We start from the raw sequence: 15,448 nt of genomic DNA on the forward strand, positions 1-15,448 counted from the left end.
ATTCCAAGAAATTTTTTTTTCTTCGATGAAAACATGTTACGTAACGATCTAGTTAACACCCCCTCCCCCCTATGTCACAACTTGTCGTACCCCCCCTAAAAGCGTTACGTAATTTATGAATGGCCCCTAAGTTAGTTTTTCTCTGCGGGAGCAATGTCAAAATAATATGCTATTTAATACGAAAAATTCTCTTAGATGAACAAAAACAATTCGTGCGACCAACGAGATTGTTCGTAATATACACAAATGTTTATTAAAATAAACAAAACATTTCGTTTCTTTCATTCATTCATTCGTGCAATGTACACTAAATTAGTAAAATTTACGATAGCTTTCGTTCATCAAGCGGTCATTTCTTCATACCACAATCTTTCTAGTCCTTAACAATGATGGGCAGGTTGAAATAGAATCGAATTTGCCAGAACGATTAAAAAATCATTGCTGTCAAATATCGATCCTAAAAGATCGAATGCGACCAACGAAATCGTTTGTAGTATACATAAACGTTTATTAAAATAAACGAAACATTTCGTTTCATTCACTAAAAATGTCGTTATCAACGATTACATTCGTGCAATGTAAACTAAATAAGTAAAATTTACGAAAACTTTCGTTCATCAAGCAGCCATTTCTTCGTACCACAGGAAAATCGATTATTATAAATTTAAAAAAAATCGATGTTATCAAACATCGATCCTAAAAGATCGACTGAAAGCAATAAGAGGCTAATAAATACTTCAATCCCTCAAAAGTCATTCAGATATAATGCGCAAAGTTATTACGCGTCTTCATGATTTTTTGCAGAATTTTTAATTTAATTTTTTGAAAAGTTACAAAAGTTTTTCTGTGATCGTTTTTTCTGGTCAAGTCTCCCCATTGCGGGGAGACTTGACCAAGAGAATTTTGAAAAATCATATAAAAAAATAATGACATGAAACATACTGTAATTATTTTTTTCCCTATTGTCGAGATCTTTAGGTAGCAGTAAAAAATATAAAAGAGTTGCATTTGATAAATTTTGCTTTTTTTAATGCATTTCTTTTCAAATATTAACTGTACTGCTTGCATTGCATGTTCACACGTCACGAAATCAGTACTACTATTGCTAACTTTCTTTACAAATATTAAAATATAAAGACTTATGTTTGGGGTGGGATTTTTTTTATGGCGTGATTAACATTAACAGTAGATACCAAAGCATAATAAATATTAAGAATTTTGTATCTTTCTTCAGCTGATCGCCACTTGGTCAAGTCTCCCCATAACATCTTGGTCAAGTCTCCCCAACATTAGTTATTGCGTTCAATGTCATGCAAATTCTAGTAATAACTATTCCAATGTTCCAATTTATGTTAAATCATTTCACTGCTTCACAAGGATTAAGATGGTATATTAGTACATTAATAGTAATTAGTAGTCGAGTAGATATGTCCATACAAAGTTTGATAAAAAATTACATCATTGAATGCAAATTTATTAATCACGTAATATTTTTTGTAAGGAAAGGATTTTTCATTCCAAACTTTTAAAATTACCTTAACGGATCGAAACAAGTATAAAAATATTTTTGAAAAAAAATTTAAGAATCGAATAGAAGGCGCCATAGCCGAAAATAGAATTTTGCGCTTGGTCAAGTCTCCCCATGTTCCCCTACACTAAATGTGTAAAATTTACAAGTGCTTTTGTTCATCAAGCGGCCATTACTTCACACCACAATCCTTCTAGCCCCCAATAGAGGTGAGCAGGTTGAAATAAAATCGATTTTGCCAGATCGATCCTTTTAATTAGTTAACAAAATCAAATGTTGTTAAACATCGATATTAACTTATAGATTGAAAAAATAATATGCTAATGAATACGAAAACTTTCTTAAGATGAACGAAATAAATTAGTGTGAGCAATGAAATCGTTCGTAATATACATAAACGTTCATTAAAATACACGAAACATTTCGTTTCATTCATGAAGAATAATGTCGTTATTAACGATAACATTCGTGCAATGTAAACTAAATAAGTAAAATTTACGAAAACTTTCGTTCATCAAGCCGCCATTTCTTCGTACCACAATAAAATCGATTTGGCCTCATCGATTTTTTTAAATTAAAATATATCGATGTTGTCAAATATCGATCCCAAAATATCGACTGAAAACAGCAAGAGGCTAATAAACACGCAAACTTTTCTAAAAACGAAATAAAATCGTGCTACCAACGAAATCGTTCGTAATAAACACAAACGTTTATTAAAATAAACAAAACATTTCGTTTTATTCATGAAAAATAATGTCGTTACCAACGATAACATTCGTGCAGTGTACATTAAATGTGTAAAATTTACGAAAGCTTTCGTTCAGCAAGCGGCTATTCTTGTTCATGAAATGAACGAAACCTATTATTTACAATGCACGAAAATACTTCATTGCAGAAAATAACGAATGAATTCGTGCATTGCATGATCGATTTCATTATATTTACGAATTTATATTATCAGTGTAGCAGGCATTTGTTATGGATCGTGTTTGTGTGCCATTGGTTGGGAATTATCTGCCCGCCAGATGGCGCTTCGGAACAAATTGTGTTTTCCTGCTATTTCGTTGAAAGTCGCAGTAAAGCACAATGTGTATTAGCTAGTATTTTGACACAGTCGACCAAAAACTGCAGGATAAGCCATTCTCTCTTTCATTACACTGTGCTAACAGAATGTCGAGTCTTGAAAACTTTGAAATATCCCATTGATCTCCAAGTAAATAAATCATTCTAGATACTTGCATCCTTGTTGCAGGAATAGAAATAATGAATAGAAATAATGTTTCTTTGTTTTATTGCCTCTTTTTGTTGTTGTGGAAGGTCCATTGTTTAATGTAACTGGTTCAGGCTGATGTATAAGACCGACTGAGCCAGTGAAACCCAACCGAAAATAGGTTAGGAATTCTAACTTGTTTCCGCCGGAGCTCCGGCTCCAAGTACGCAACAAATTCATAGACAACACAAAGTTTGTCTTAGATAAATCGCTGATACTCGCTGTTCTACATAAGGCTCAAAACTCGGTGGGTAAAAAAATTAGAGAATCATTCCAATTTGTTAACATATTGATATCGAAAGTGTATTACGTATGAATATGTAGTGCAAAAGGAAGAGTAAACACCATTTGTATTAAACCGAGAATGTGAAAGATACCGTCGAATTCGAAGAAAGCCGCTAAATCGCTGTCCATCTTGGAGATATGCAAATCATCTGGAGGCCATCCAAATTCGAGCGATAAGTGACCATGTATGATAAGAAACAACGTTTTTTCGACTGTTATAAGAAGATTATACCGATTTTATCGACAGAAAAATTAACAATACCTAGCGCCAGGCTTAAAGAAGTTACGCGGAACCAAGCCTAAAGAAGTTACGACTAATTTTGAGTCCTAATTCTGAATATTAGTAGTATCACTAATTTCAACTGCTATATCTCTACTGTTTCCCACAGATCCTAAATCCGTTATAATGAATGACCTCAAGTTTGTAGATGTTAAAACCTGTTGCACTTAGAATTTGGACACTATCAATTCTGTGATAGCACCTCTAGTGGTCGTCTTAATACGATCAGTTAACAGATTTGCTAGATGGAAAACTAGAACAGAAAATCGATCCACTCCTACGATGATGGATTAATTTTTTATACACTATAAGGATGCCAGCAAACTAAAGATTGCTATCCCCGATAAATTTGCCCTAACCATCAGTTATCTGGCTAAGAATTTGCAATTGTGAACTCAAAACCATGCTTTTCCAAAAACAAACTATGTGCTCAAAGCTCTATAAGTAATGCTTGGAGCAATGTATACTGGATTTTATTAAGGCTCACAAAGACCCAAAGAAGTTCTCGTTGGATTAATAATAATAAAATAGATTCCACCCTTAAGGATAATAATTCACCGAACTGCTAGCAATTACGTATATTCAACAAGTATTGGGCAATTATCAGCAGAGGTGGGAAAATACCGGTTTAATACCGGTACGGTAAACCAAATTTTCACAAGTGTTTATGTTTCCTTTACATTGTGTGCGGTCTTATCGCTGGTTGTGTTTATACGAGACATCAAAACCAAACCGAGTTTCGTTTACACAGCACCGCGGTTTGGTTTTGATTTTCGTTTACCGGTGCACGAGTATAGGAAGGAAACACAAGAATAACGAAACCAAACTTCGGTTGTGTTGCGGTTGTGTATTCGGGTTGATGTTTATCGGCAGTGCTAGTGCTGCTAGTATTTTTTATTAAGAATTCTAAACAAATTTCTTTATAATATAAGGTATCTTTTCTGTAATTGAAAAAAATGTCTTCAGACATTTTTCTGTTCAAATAAATTATGTTCGTGGTCATGAATGGCGTTCCTTAACTCAATATTGCGACATCTTCATAATGATTTATCATCAGGAAGTTTGCAATATGGGTATGTTTGGTATGGGAAACTGCCCAAAAATCGAAAGTAAAAGGAAATTTAATGGCCTCCGCCATTTTTATACCTATGATAGCAGATCAATTTAAGATGACGGTATATTCAAGATATTCTTCACGCGACATGGACATTTTAAATATAAGAAATATGTCAAAAGATCGCAAATTGACGCCTGCCGTCATTTAAAATCTGAAATGGCGAGCTATATTCAATACTACTGGTATTCAATAACGTTTTAATGGTAAAAAATATCATGAAACAAGGGTATTTTTGATATCGAAAAGTTGTGTAGAGATTACAAATTGTTATTCGTCGTCATTTTGCATCCCAATATGGTGTTATTTTCACGACGATTTAGCATTTAAAAGCATGCATATTTAAATAGGCATATATTTCCAAGGAAACAAAACTTGAATTGCATCGTAAATTAGAAATTCAAAATGGCGGCCTATTTATGATGATTTAACAACTAGCATGGTTATATTGTGGACCAATATCCACATTAATGATTGAAGGTCGTTTTACATGTTTTGTTATAATGAGACAGCCAACTTCGTGATTGGACACAATGTGAACAATTTTTTTTATTCAAATTATTGCGCAACATTTTTTAAAAATTTAATTGTTCTGCAGTAGATTTACATACACACATCGGCTGGTATCGCCGGAAATATTTATTCCTTAAAGAAACTTAGTTTTTAATGGCGGTCTATAAAATGAAAGTGTTTTTGCTATTCGTTAGTTGGTTGCTGTTCTCAATGAATTAAGTTTTTTTGTAATTGAATAATTTAGTGGTAGTTTTCTCTAAACTCGAATGTTCGCGACCAAACCTTCTAGAAGTTTCAAAACGATGTACAGTAACAGCAAAAATAACAGAAATGCGTATTACCAGCACTCAGTAAATAAGAACCTAATCGTGAGTTTCCCCCAACTTGCGTCTGAGTTGCTCACCATATGTAAATAACACACACATACACGCAATTGCCTCTGTGCAAGGATAGATGTATCAATACGATGCGCCGTAGCAGTAATAATAAGGATATATGTATACAAAATGCGAGTGTGTGCTCGAGATTATTCGAGAATCGCCTAACCAGCGCAACCAGACGTGGATAAGATCTCATTGATACGACTATTGGCGATATAAATACAGGCCACTTTGAATGCATTGAGTGTTAATGTGAAGTTTCAAGTGATTCAAGTCATGTTTAATTGATTTAATTAATTTTATTGATTGCATTAATTTAATTGATTTTATTGTTTTTGTTATTTTATTGACATCGCTGATTTCATTGTTTTATTTAATTTCAATTTAAACAATTGTTGAACTTTTAACAACTGCTCAGAACCAGCCATATCGATATTACTCCATTGACTCTCAACAACTAATTGAACTCAATTCAGTTGTCTATTCGGCAGCACTGCAGACAAATTTACTGCTTCTTCATTCAACCGAAGCACCTTGTACAGAAAAAACCAGGCTCGGTTTTCTAAAGCCAAACCGAAACCGCTGCTGAGAATACATCAACACAAGTTCAAATTCGTACACACATGTAAACGGTGCTGAGTGGCTCGGTTTGGTTTTATAAACTGAGAGTCGGTGGAGGTTTTTCTATCGTTTACCGTGTGAACGAAATCTAAACCGAATACGATGTGCATCACTCGTTTACACGTGTTGAGATTTTGAGAACAATACTAGTGTATGTACGTACCGGTTGGTTTTCTTACCCACCTCTGATTATCAGGCGGAAGTTGAAAAAAAAACTCGAAAGATGACTCAAGACGCTGCACAAATAGCTCGACTTTGAAACAAAATGCCGCTGAGATCGACAGGCCAGTGTCGGGTTTTTGAAATGAGTGTGCAGGATTAATATGCTTTTCGCATCTCCCATCTTGCAAAACTTTTTTAAGACAGCAGACTACCATGTCTCCAATTTCATTTTCACACAATGCTTCCGTTGCTCCAACCGATTAAGGTAGCATTACGAACGAAAAATTGATTTTTTTTTCGGCAATCAATGTATCAATTGATGACTGCAATGCTAAATTGTATTTCCATGTTTGAAGCCTTTTAAACTGTGTTTTGCTAACAAAATTGTAATGAATTTAAAGTTTAATAATGACTTTAAATATTCACTTAAATTTATTAAGTTGGAGTGCTCGTTCGTTAAGACGCACGAAGGCGAACTTTTCAACTTCTTGAGGGTGCATAATGTGCATAAAATGATTTTGAATCGTCCCCCGTGGTTTAGTATAAACGAGTTGCACAGACTCGTAAACATAGAAACGTTAGAAATTATGACGAAGAGTATTATATGCTATTTCCGACAAAAACTGTTGCAAACACAAATTGCTACGATTAGCTCTCTTTCTAGTTTATGAGCTAGTTTTTAAGATTCGTTCAGCTCCTTTATGCACATGACAAGTAGACTTAAAACTTCCTACTGCAAAAATCACCAAACTGTGGAAGCATATTATATTTTAATAGTAAGCCCCCAAATCATATAAGCCATAGGGATGAAAAGTCACCACTCGTGACTGAACAAGCAATATACTGAATTAGAAATGTAATGTAGACTAAACAATATAATCAAATACAAAATAAAATAATAAAAACGTGGTGATTGAAAACAATTATTTCTCTTGAAATTAACTTATTCAATAAAATATAGGAATATGTCTAGGTTTGAGACTACAATGAAGGATATTTGAGGTAAAATAAAGGACGCCACCCTAAATCATCGAAATAAAGGACATGTTCTTTAAAATAGTGATGGTTGGTAACCCCATCTAAACAAATCTACACTGCCCATGATCGCATATTTGTCCCGTTTTCTATGGAATTTCCTATCTTTATGGGACTGATTTGCGATCATGGGGCATCCATTTGGGTTATAATTTTAAGCAGCTGTTTGTAGATCAGTAGAGATATAGCAATTCAAATTAGCGTTACGACTAATTTTGATGCTAGGTACTTGGAATGAAAAGGTCGTTAGCGGGAATAATTAAAAATATTCGAACCAAACTCATATCATTAGATCATCAACGAAATTGTGCTACACTGGTTTAAATATTTATTCCATTAAGTGTATTGAGCAGTAAGGAAGTATAAAGTGACCACCTTAAGCCGATACTCCGTTATTGATCGGGACAAACGGAAATTATAAAAGGAATCAACAGATGATTATGTCTCCACACGGTGGAGTCATTTCGCTGCTGAAGATGGTAGGCACATAGTGACGACGAAGACCGACGGGAAATAAATATAAATAAAGCAAGCTACTGCTACTGTCTGGAAATAGCAAACCATCCATCAATGTACATCCCTTAGTCATTCCAAAGTATACAGAATAAAATGGAATGCTAGTTCGACACTTGTTGTTGTTAATGTGATAACAATACCGATGTTCAAACAGGCTTAAAAATGCGGTCGGCCATCAGCAGCCCAATTATAAAATCATTTGGAAAGCTTAATATAAACTGTAAAAGCACACTATCTATTTACGCATTGCTAGAACTTTTTATTGCTCGTTTTAGTCTACCATTGAAAATATAAATTTTTGTTCGCAACGTATTTTGTTACTTGGAAATTCTACGCTTAGGAGAACCAATTTTACCTAAACTTTTCTTCTCAGAGCTTACAGCAAAAAATTCACTTCCGGAAAATATTCACCTAAACTGCCTTGCAAATTAATCATTTTAATGTTCCTATTTTCGAAAATTAGTCATAGTAATCACTTTTCTAATGGCCAATAGAATAATAAAGTTAATTCATTTAGTATGTGCTAAACCCAAGGAAATCTCTAGCCATCATTATTTTCTAAACCTATCGAACCCCTCCGCTGCTGCACTATTTTATAGGAGAAACCATTAGTTTCGTTATCGAATCACCAAGAATCAGAGGGACAGAGAGTGAGAGAAACACCGACAGGTCGAATGTCTCCCTTGCCCTGAGTCTGGTCGGGCTGGCTGATATACATAATTAACTATGCTAATTAGTTTCATGCTGAATTGAATACATCTCGAAAAGAAACTTATTCCGTCTTTTTTTTGTTGGTTCCTTTTGGAGGCATGGAGTCGTTCTCTCATCAAGACATCCGTTGAAAATAAACGCAAAGGCGTCGTCGCTTGAAACAATCCAACGCCTTGCCTCGGATCAGACGAATCGGACGGGCATCGAAAATGCCACTGCCTCATAACACTGTGGCTTCAAGCGAGCGAGACAACGAAAATGAGAATACATTTAATGTGGGGGAGTAGGGTATACCTATCTACAGGCGATTGGGATGATACAGAACGAGGGGGGATCAGACGTAGAAGCGCAAATGGAGCTGCCGGTCGATATGATATATGCATATATGAAAATGAGTATTGTTATGCAAATCTGGATCATGCGTCGCCACCCCATCGATGAGTAGCTGGAGCACACCGTAGCCGATTTTGGGCATTTCCACCCGGGGTAAATGTTTGATTCTTTTTTTTTCGAAAAGCGAATCAATATAATAAATTTTACAACCGGTGGTGCAGGTTCGAAATTTTCAGAATTTAAATCGATTTATTCGTACCTTGACAAAAGCGATGTCCTTGTTGTTTCGATACATAAATAGTTTATTCAGATTATTGCTCTGATAACAGAAATGAAACCAATTCAGTGAGGAAAAAAACTGAAAGCTGGAACCAATTCCGGATGATAATGAGCTATTCTTGTGTCGTAGAACAGCGCCAATAATCAAGATAACCCATTACAGAGGGCTCAAAATCCGACGGCAATGAAAAGGGCAAACGATACCAAAAACAAACCAGAAGATAAGATAGCCCGTACTTTCATGCTACGACACGACTACTCAACATGATTTTTCCACTAACCTGTTTTTTCTTTGATCTCACACAGCACCGCAAACAGAACCGGCTTCATCCTGTGGCAGTTGAGCGTGTGCTTTCTGGCTTGGGCCTCGTCCAGCGATTGGTCCGTGATGTTCATGATTTGCTGCAGAATTTCACCGATGTCCTGCCGGCGGGGATCGTTGTCTACTGATTGGCCGTCGTTAGTCGGCATGCCATAGTTGGGCGGCACCAGGCCGTGCCCCATCATCCGGTTCGGGTCCTCCATTTCGGATGTGCTGCGGGAATGAAACAGGTGAGATTGGATTTAGAATTTGACAGAAAGATTGCGGAATGAATCAGAACTTGCGGAATGAACTTGTTGGGAGGGTCACGACTGGTCGGATCAAGCAGTTGGATTTTACCATCGGTCTGTATCAATTTTAACATTGGGAGCGCTCCTCTCGCCGGTCAGTTTTGTGTACGAGGATCAACATTTCCAGACTGCCGATGCAAGGCTGATGCAGAAATTTATTCAATGATAATTAGGCTGCATGTATTGTTAGTTTTTTTTTTGCACGCAAACGCTGAAATGTGTTTAACATTGTTATTAAATCGTTTAATAATATATTTGCGATATCCAAGTTCAAGTCAGTCTTAGGCAGTTAATTGAACTTAAGCAATGCAACTGTCGTGTTACATTTCGATTTGATTCGGTAGATGGTTAGTTTATAATTTAAAAGAAGGCGCAACGGAAAGAATTGTTTTGAAATGGGAAAGAATTGGTTAAGCTTGTAACTAACAGCTCGCGTCAACTTTAGACTCAGTGCATATATGTAATGGCATTTACGTGAATGCTCGTTAGTGCATATTACCGCGCACATTGGCACCTCTCCATGCAAAGTTGTGACAAAATTATAAAAAATGGTGCGGCTAAAAATTGGTTTTTAACTAATTTTTGATCGTTAAATCAATTTCTGCTATCAATTTTGAAATTCCATAATTACTTTTGTCGGCTATTTTTATGTAAACCCATTTGAAGACTCTCAGTGAGAAAATCGCAAGTCCGAAAACGCTCGATCATCTTTTTTTTAAATGTTAAGTTCATTGAAAGTAGAGAACTATAAATAGCCGGGCCTCTGAGATCCCTAGTCTTTTTGAGGGTTAAAGGGTTAATATACGCTTTAATAATAGTAACCAATCAAATCGGATAGCAGAAATGGTTGACAAAACTAGCACAAATCACAATTTTTTAGTAATATGATGTTGTTTATGCAACCAATTTGTAAGAGGACTTATGAGCAACAGGATGGGACAAAAATTAGATTCCAGCTCCGAGCAGCTTTTTAGTTACCATTTGGGTCCTACAACAACTGTGCAAATTCTTAGCTCGCTCGGTGAAACTATATTTTTGCGCCCACTGTTTATAGTTTACATGGGATTTTGTATGGGAAAATTAACTTTTACAAAATAATTCGTCCAGTAGTCATCCATTAGTTCCTAAAATTAAATCGTTATGTGGCTTTAATAGGAAATTATATAAAGAAACAAAGTCTCGAAAACCACGAAACGATCTGACGCTTGAGAAAAAAGTTATTAAGCAAGTTGGTTGTCCAATTATACGCAATTTTAATTAATTAAAATCCTCTCTTAATGTGTCTAAATCGTTTATCTATACTATTTGGCCACTTCGCAAGGTTTTAAGGGATAAATTGAGGCTTCTTTTGTACATAATAAGAAAAAGTTTTAAAAATTTATATACAATTAGACCGTCAGAAGCAGTGATGCTATGAAAAGTGAAATTTTCATCAATCTTCAGGACATCAATCGGTTTTTGCTTAATATCTTTTTCCACAAGCATCAGATTATTTTTCAGTCTTCTAGACTTTGTTTACTTGACAAATTTCCTATAAAAATCATACATCTACTTATTTTTAGAAGATAACGGGCGACTCTTGGAAGAATTAATTTGCAAAAAACAATTTTCCCATACGAAATCCCATGTAAACTTTAAACCGTGGGCGCAAAAATATAGTTTCATCGATCGAGCAAAAAATTTGCAGAGTTGTTCTGGGAGCTAAATGGGACCCAAAAAGTTACTCGGAGCCAAATTTTATTTTTTTCATATAACCATGTCCCACTCTAATGGGCAACAGAGCGTCTAACGGACCGTCTCTATATGGGTATTTTATTTGTACTGGTCTTCGCAGTATTCGTAGTTCCTTAATTATTACTAATTCTATGTTTAAAAGTAGTCTTAGTTGTGTTAAAATCATACAGGTTAAAATTACGACAGGACACATTGAACGGATTGTTCTGAGAAAAAAGTGTACGATACATAGGAGTCCGAAATCCAAAGACTATATAAACGTCAGCGCAAAAATGCACAAAATGAAGCCTAAATATTTTGAAATTATACTAAGTTTTAAGTCACACTCATGATAAGTAACCTATGGGCCAAATTAAAAAAAAATCAAAGCTCTGTTTTGACGGCTGAAAATTAACTTACTGCGACTATAGACTGTGAATAGAAAAAAAATATTCATTCAAAAATCCATGTAATTCATTCAGTTGAACTTCGTTCAATAATATTAACGTTTCTCTAATTATCTAGGTAAATGTTTTCAAATGTTGGTAAAGCATATAAAATAATAATTATCATCGCTTACATTGTGGCAGGGTCTACTCTGATGCATTTGATTAGTTGTTGCATGTCCGCTTCGTGCAATAATTAATAGGAGACGAATGAAAACCTGGGGGTGGCATTCCGCATCTCGATTCGAGTGACTCGATTCGAAACGTTTTGAAGTCGTTTCGACTAATTTGCGGCATTACGTATCACATTCGACCAAGCGTTCGAGCTTGTTAGATTGTGGTACTAGATTTCGACTGCCTGTTCGAGCGCAAACTGTCAAATAAGAGTATACACTGAGAAAAAATATTTTAAATTCTGCTACGAATAAGTTTCATAAAACCAACTTTGGTAAAATATAGGCATTGATTTAATTTATTTAGTATTTAGTTGCTTGTTATCGTAATATATATATGGATAAGTTTCGCAAATATAACAATTTTTTCTAATCACAATAGGGATGAGGACTTTGAAATAAAATCGATGTTGTCAAACATCGACCCAAAAAGATCCCATGTAATATGGAAATACGATTTTTTTCCTTTTATGTACCAAAAATAAATTTACCCTTTCCAAAAATATTTATACTATATAAAACGATTAATAAAAGAATGAATCATTTCTTTCCATTCACGAAAAATAGTTTAGTCACCGATGATAACTTTTATGCATCGTACGGGCCAATCAACGTCAAATTTACAAACAACATTTTAGTTCATTCCAAATTTTTTGCTTGCATTCTTTAGCTAAAAATATTTGACAGGTATTTTTGCTATGGTTGAATATAATATTTACCTCAAGGTTTGAGCTTTCAACTTTTAAAGTTAGAAAAATTAAACATTTTTCAATCGCTGATAGCTCGGAAAGCATGGAAAAATATTAAATATAAAAAGTTGCATTTTCGCATGAGCTTGCCGGAAAAATTGAGTTTTTTTTAAGTAGGATAAATTTTTCGCGTATTTTTTCTTCAAATAATAAAAATCATGTTAAAAATATTGTGTAAAAATTTTGCAGTGTCAAAATATTTTGCGAGAAATTACAATTATAACATTAAAAAGGGCAATTTTACATTAAACGCCATGTTATGGGCGAGCTTTAATTGAAATATCTCGTAAAGTAATAAGGTTCTCAATATGATTATAAATGTTTTCATAGAATAAAAAACTTATTAGTTCAAGGTTGTTTTTTCAATATTTTTCTAACATTTGCAAAATTAATAACATAAATAACAAAAAAACTATATCAGATTTTTATTGGTGAGCTTATTCGAAAATTCACTTTTTTATTATTAATAAATTTTTCGGTAAAACGAAGAGTTTCCGAGTTATCAGTGGTTGAAAAATGCTCCAATTCATAAAATTCAAAAGCTCATAACTTGAAATTCGTATACAGCCAAAACAAAAAATCGATGTCAATAATTTTGTGTTAAAAATGCAAGAAGAATTTTTAGTGGGAATTAAAATCGTGGTTGTAATTTTAATTTAATTTTAATTGTAAATTTGACGTGGAATAACCCGTACATTAAATATGTAAAACTACTCAACTTTTCGTTCATCAAGATTTTTCAGTTCGTGAATTAGACGAAACGAACTATTTACAATGCACCGAAATGCTACGTTGCAGAAAACGAGTAATGATTTTGTTCATCGTAGGATAATTTTAATTCCACCTAAGATTTTTTTCAGTGTAAACCAACAAAGTGCAGTTTGTTTTGTTTTTTCCCGATGAGCGTTAAATTCACAGAATAAAAATAGTGATAGTGGTAAATAAAATGACCCAAACATGTTCATAATTTGTTGACGTCTCTCACCCTCACCACCTTTTTTCAATGCATGGGCATTATTTTAGTTTGATATAACTGTATTCATGAACTTCTTACCACAAAATTTTAATATATCTCGCTGTTTAAGTTGAAGCACCGAAACATCGAAATGCCTAGCCGGTAGTTTCTCGTATTCGGACCTCAGTCACATGATGGAATGTATTATCTGCAGAATGAGTTATTTTTTGGAAAATAATCATAGCGAGCAAACAGCCCTTTTCAATAAAAATGGCTTAAAAATTTTGCATTAAATTTTTTGTTTTCAGGGTTTTTTCAGGAAACTGATAGCTTCCAAAAGCAACATTTTTTTTAGCAAGTGATGACGCAAAAATTTAAAAACTAGTTCGTTAAAATAACCATTTTTAGTTGAAATAGTCAAGACAAAAATTCATTTTCGTGTTTGTGGGGTTTTCCATGTACTTGTTAATTAATTATTTTGTTATAGCACACAACTAGAGACAGCGAGAACATAATCAAAATGAAGTATTTCCAGAAATTGTAGATGGCATAATTATTAATCGGTTGATGCATTCAAATTTGTTAGTAATTCAATTTGATTCAAAGTTCTTTGCTATAACGTATGCGGAATAAAATTTGGACAACGCTTCCAGCATTAAAACAAAAATGCAACCCTGCGCAAAGCACCATACTAAACGTCATACTCTAGGCACACTCATTTCAAATATCCAGTGTTAATTTCGACCCACTAGGAGATACCATGTGAACAAAATGGCAGTGAACGCCCAATCTGGCACTTAGCTATTATGCCAAAAAAAGTTTTGGCGCATTGGAGGATTATGGTGTATATTTTGTACAAAAGGCTGATATCCCTCCAAATGTACCACAACTGCGTCCAAATGAGGTTTTTCGGGGATAATATGAAGCCGAGAGTAAATGCTCATAATTTTCGACATAAAACTAACAAAAATGATAATCAAAATTAAGAAAGAAATTAAAAATATGCCAACATCAATTTTTTCGACTCCTTTGCAAAAAGTTCTTGCAAACTGTCGTAAAGCTTCTCGTATGAGCTCAAATTTTTTCTACATTAAGTTAAAAAGCTGACAAATATTTTTATATTGAGAGAACATTTAATAAATGGTTTTCTACAAAAAAAATTGTCTTTTGAAATTTGTCCAAATTTTATTCCGCATACGTTATAAGATAATATTCTGTATTTTCATTTAATACAAATGATGATATGATACCTAATTTTGTTTGTGTATAAAACGTACATTATGGTATTGAATTCAAGGCTATATTGTGACATTGAAAACAATTGAGGTATAGTCAGGAACAAATGAATCAATTAGAATATAAAAATGTTTAAATCACCACTTTGAAATCAAAAATGATTGTGATTCTATACATCTATTAAATAGCGATTGTTTTAACACTTTTTTTATTATTACTTGGTGTAGGATAATTTATCATCAATATTTAGTATTACTTTCTCCAAAAAAGTATGTTCCTGATGGTGAAAATAGATATAACATAAAGTAGCTCAAAGTACGTGGGAGCTTTTTACACCTTTTGGTAATTTTATATCCTCTAAGTATTCCGATTGTTAACCAATTTAAAGAATGACATGAAATAAAAACTCAAATCGTAATCTCGAACGACAGTCGACAGCAATCAAACTATCGAGCAAATACGTTCGACTCGAGTCGCTTTCGAGTGCGATTGTTATGGTCCCATAATGCCAACACTTCTCGACAATCTAGTACT

At 34.1% G+C, this 15,448-nt stretch overlaps 1 protein-coding gene across 3 annotated transcripts in view; it reads right to left on the bottom strand.

Annotated features, from left to right (window-relative positions):
• LOC131693969 (homeobox protein extradenticle) overlaps positions 1–15,448 on the bottom strand; it is a 118,516-nt gene that overhangs the window by 70,354 nt on the left and 32,714 nt on the right. For all 3 annotated transcript variants that reach the window (XM_058982281.1, XM_058982282.1, XM_058982280.1), the window contains exon 2: positions 9,312–9,565. In XM_058982281.1, coding sequence (XP_058838264.1) covers positions 9,312–9,555 — 244 coding nt within the window. In that variant the 5' untranslated portion in view covers positions 9,556–9,565. The remainder of the gene's footprint in view (positions 1–9,311; positions 9,566–15,448) is intronic.

The sequence above is a fragment of the Topomyia yanbarensis genome, chromosome 3, assembly GCF_030247195.1.
Source record: "Topomyia yanbarensis strain Yona2022 chromosome 3, ASM3024719v1, whole genome shotgun sequence".
Taxonomy (NCBI): Eukaryota; Metazoa; Arthropoda; class Insecta; order Diptera; family Culicidae; genus Topomyia; species Topomyia yanbarensis.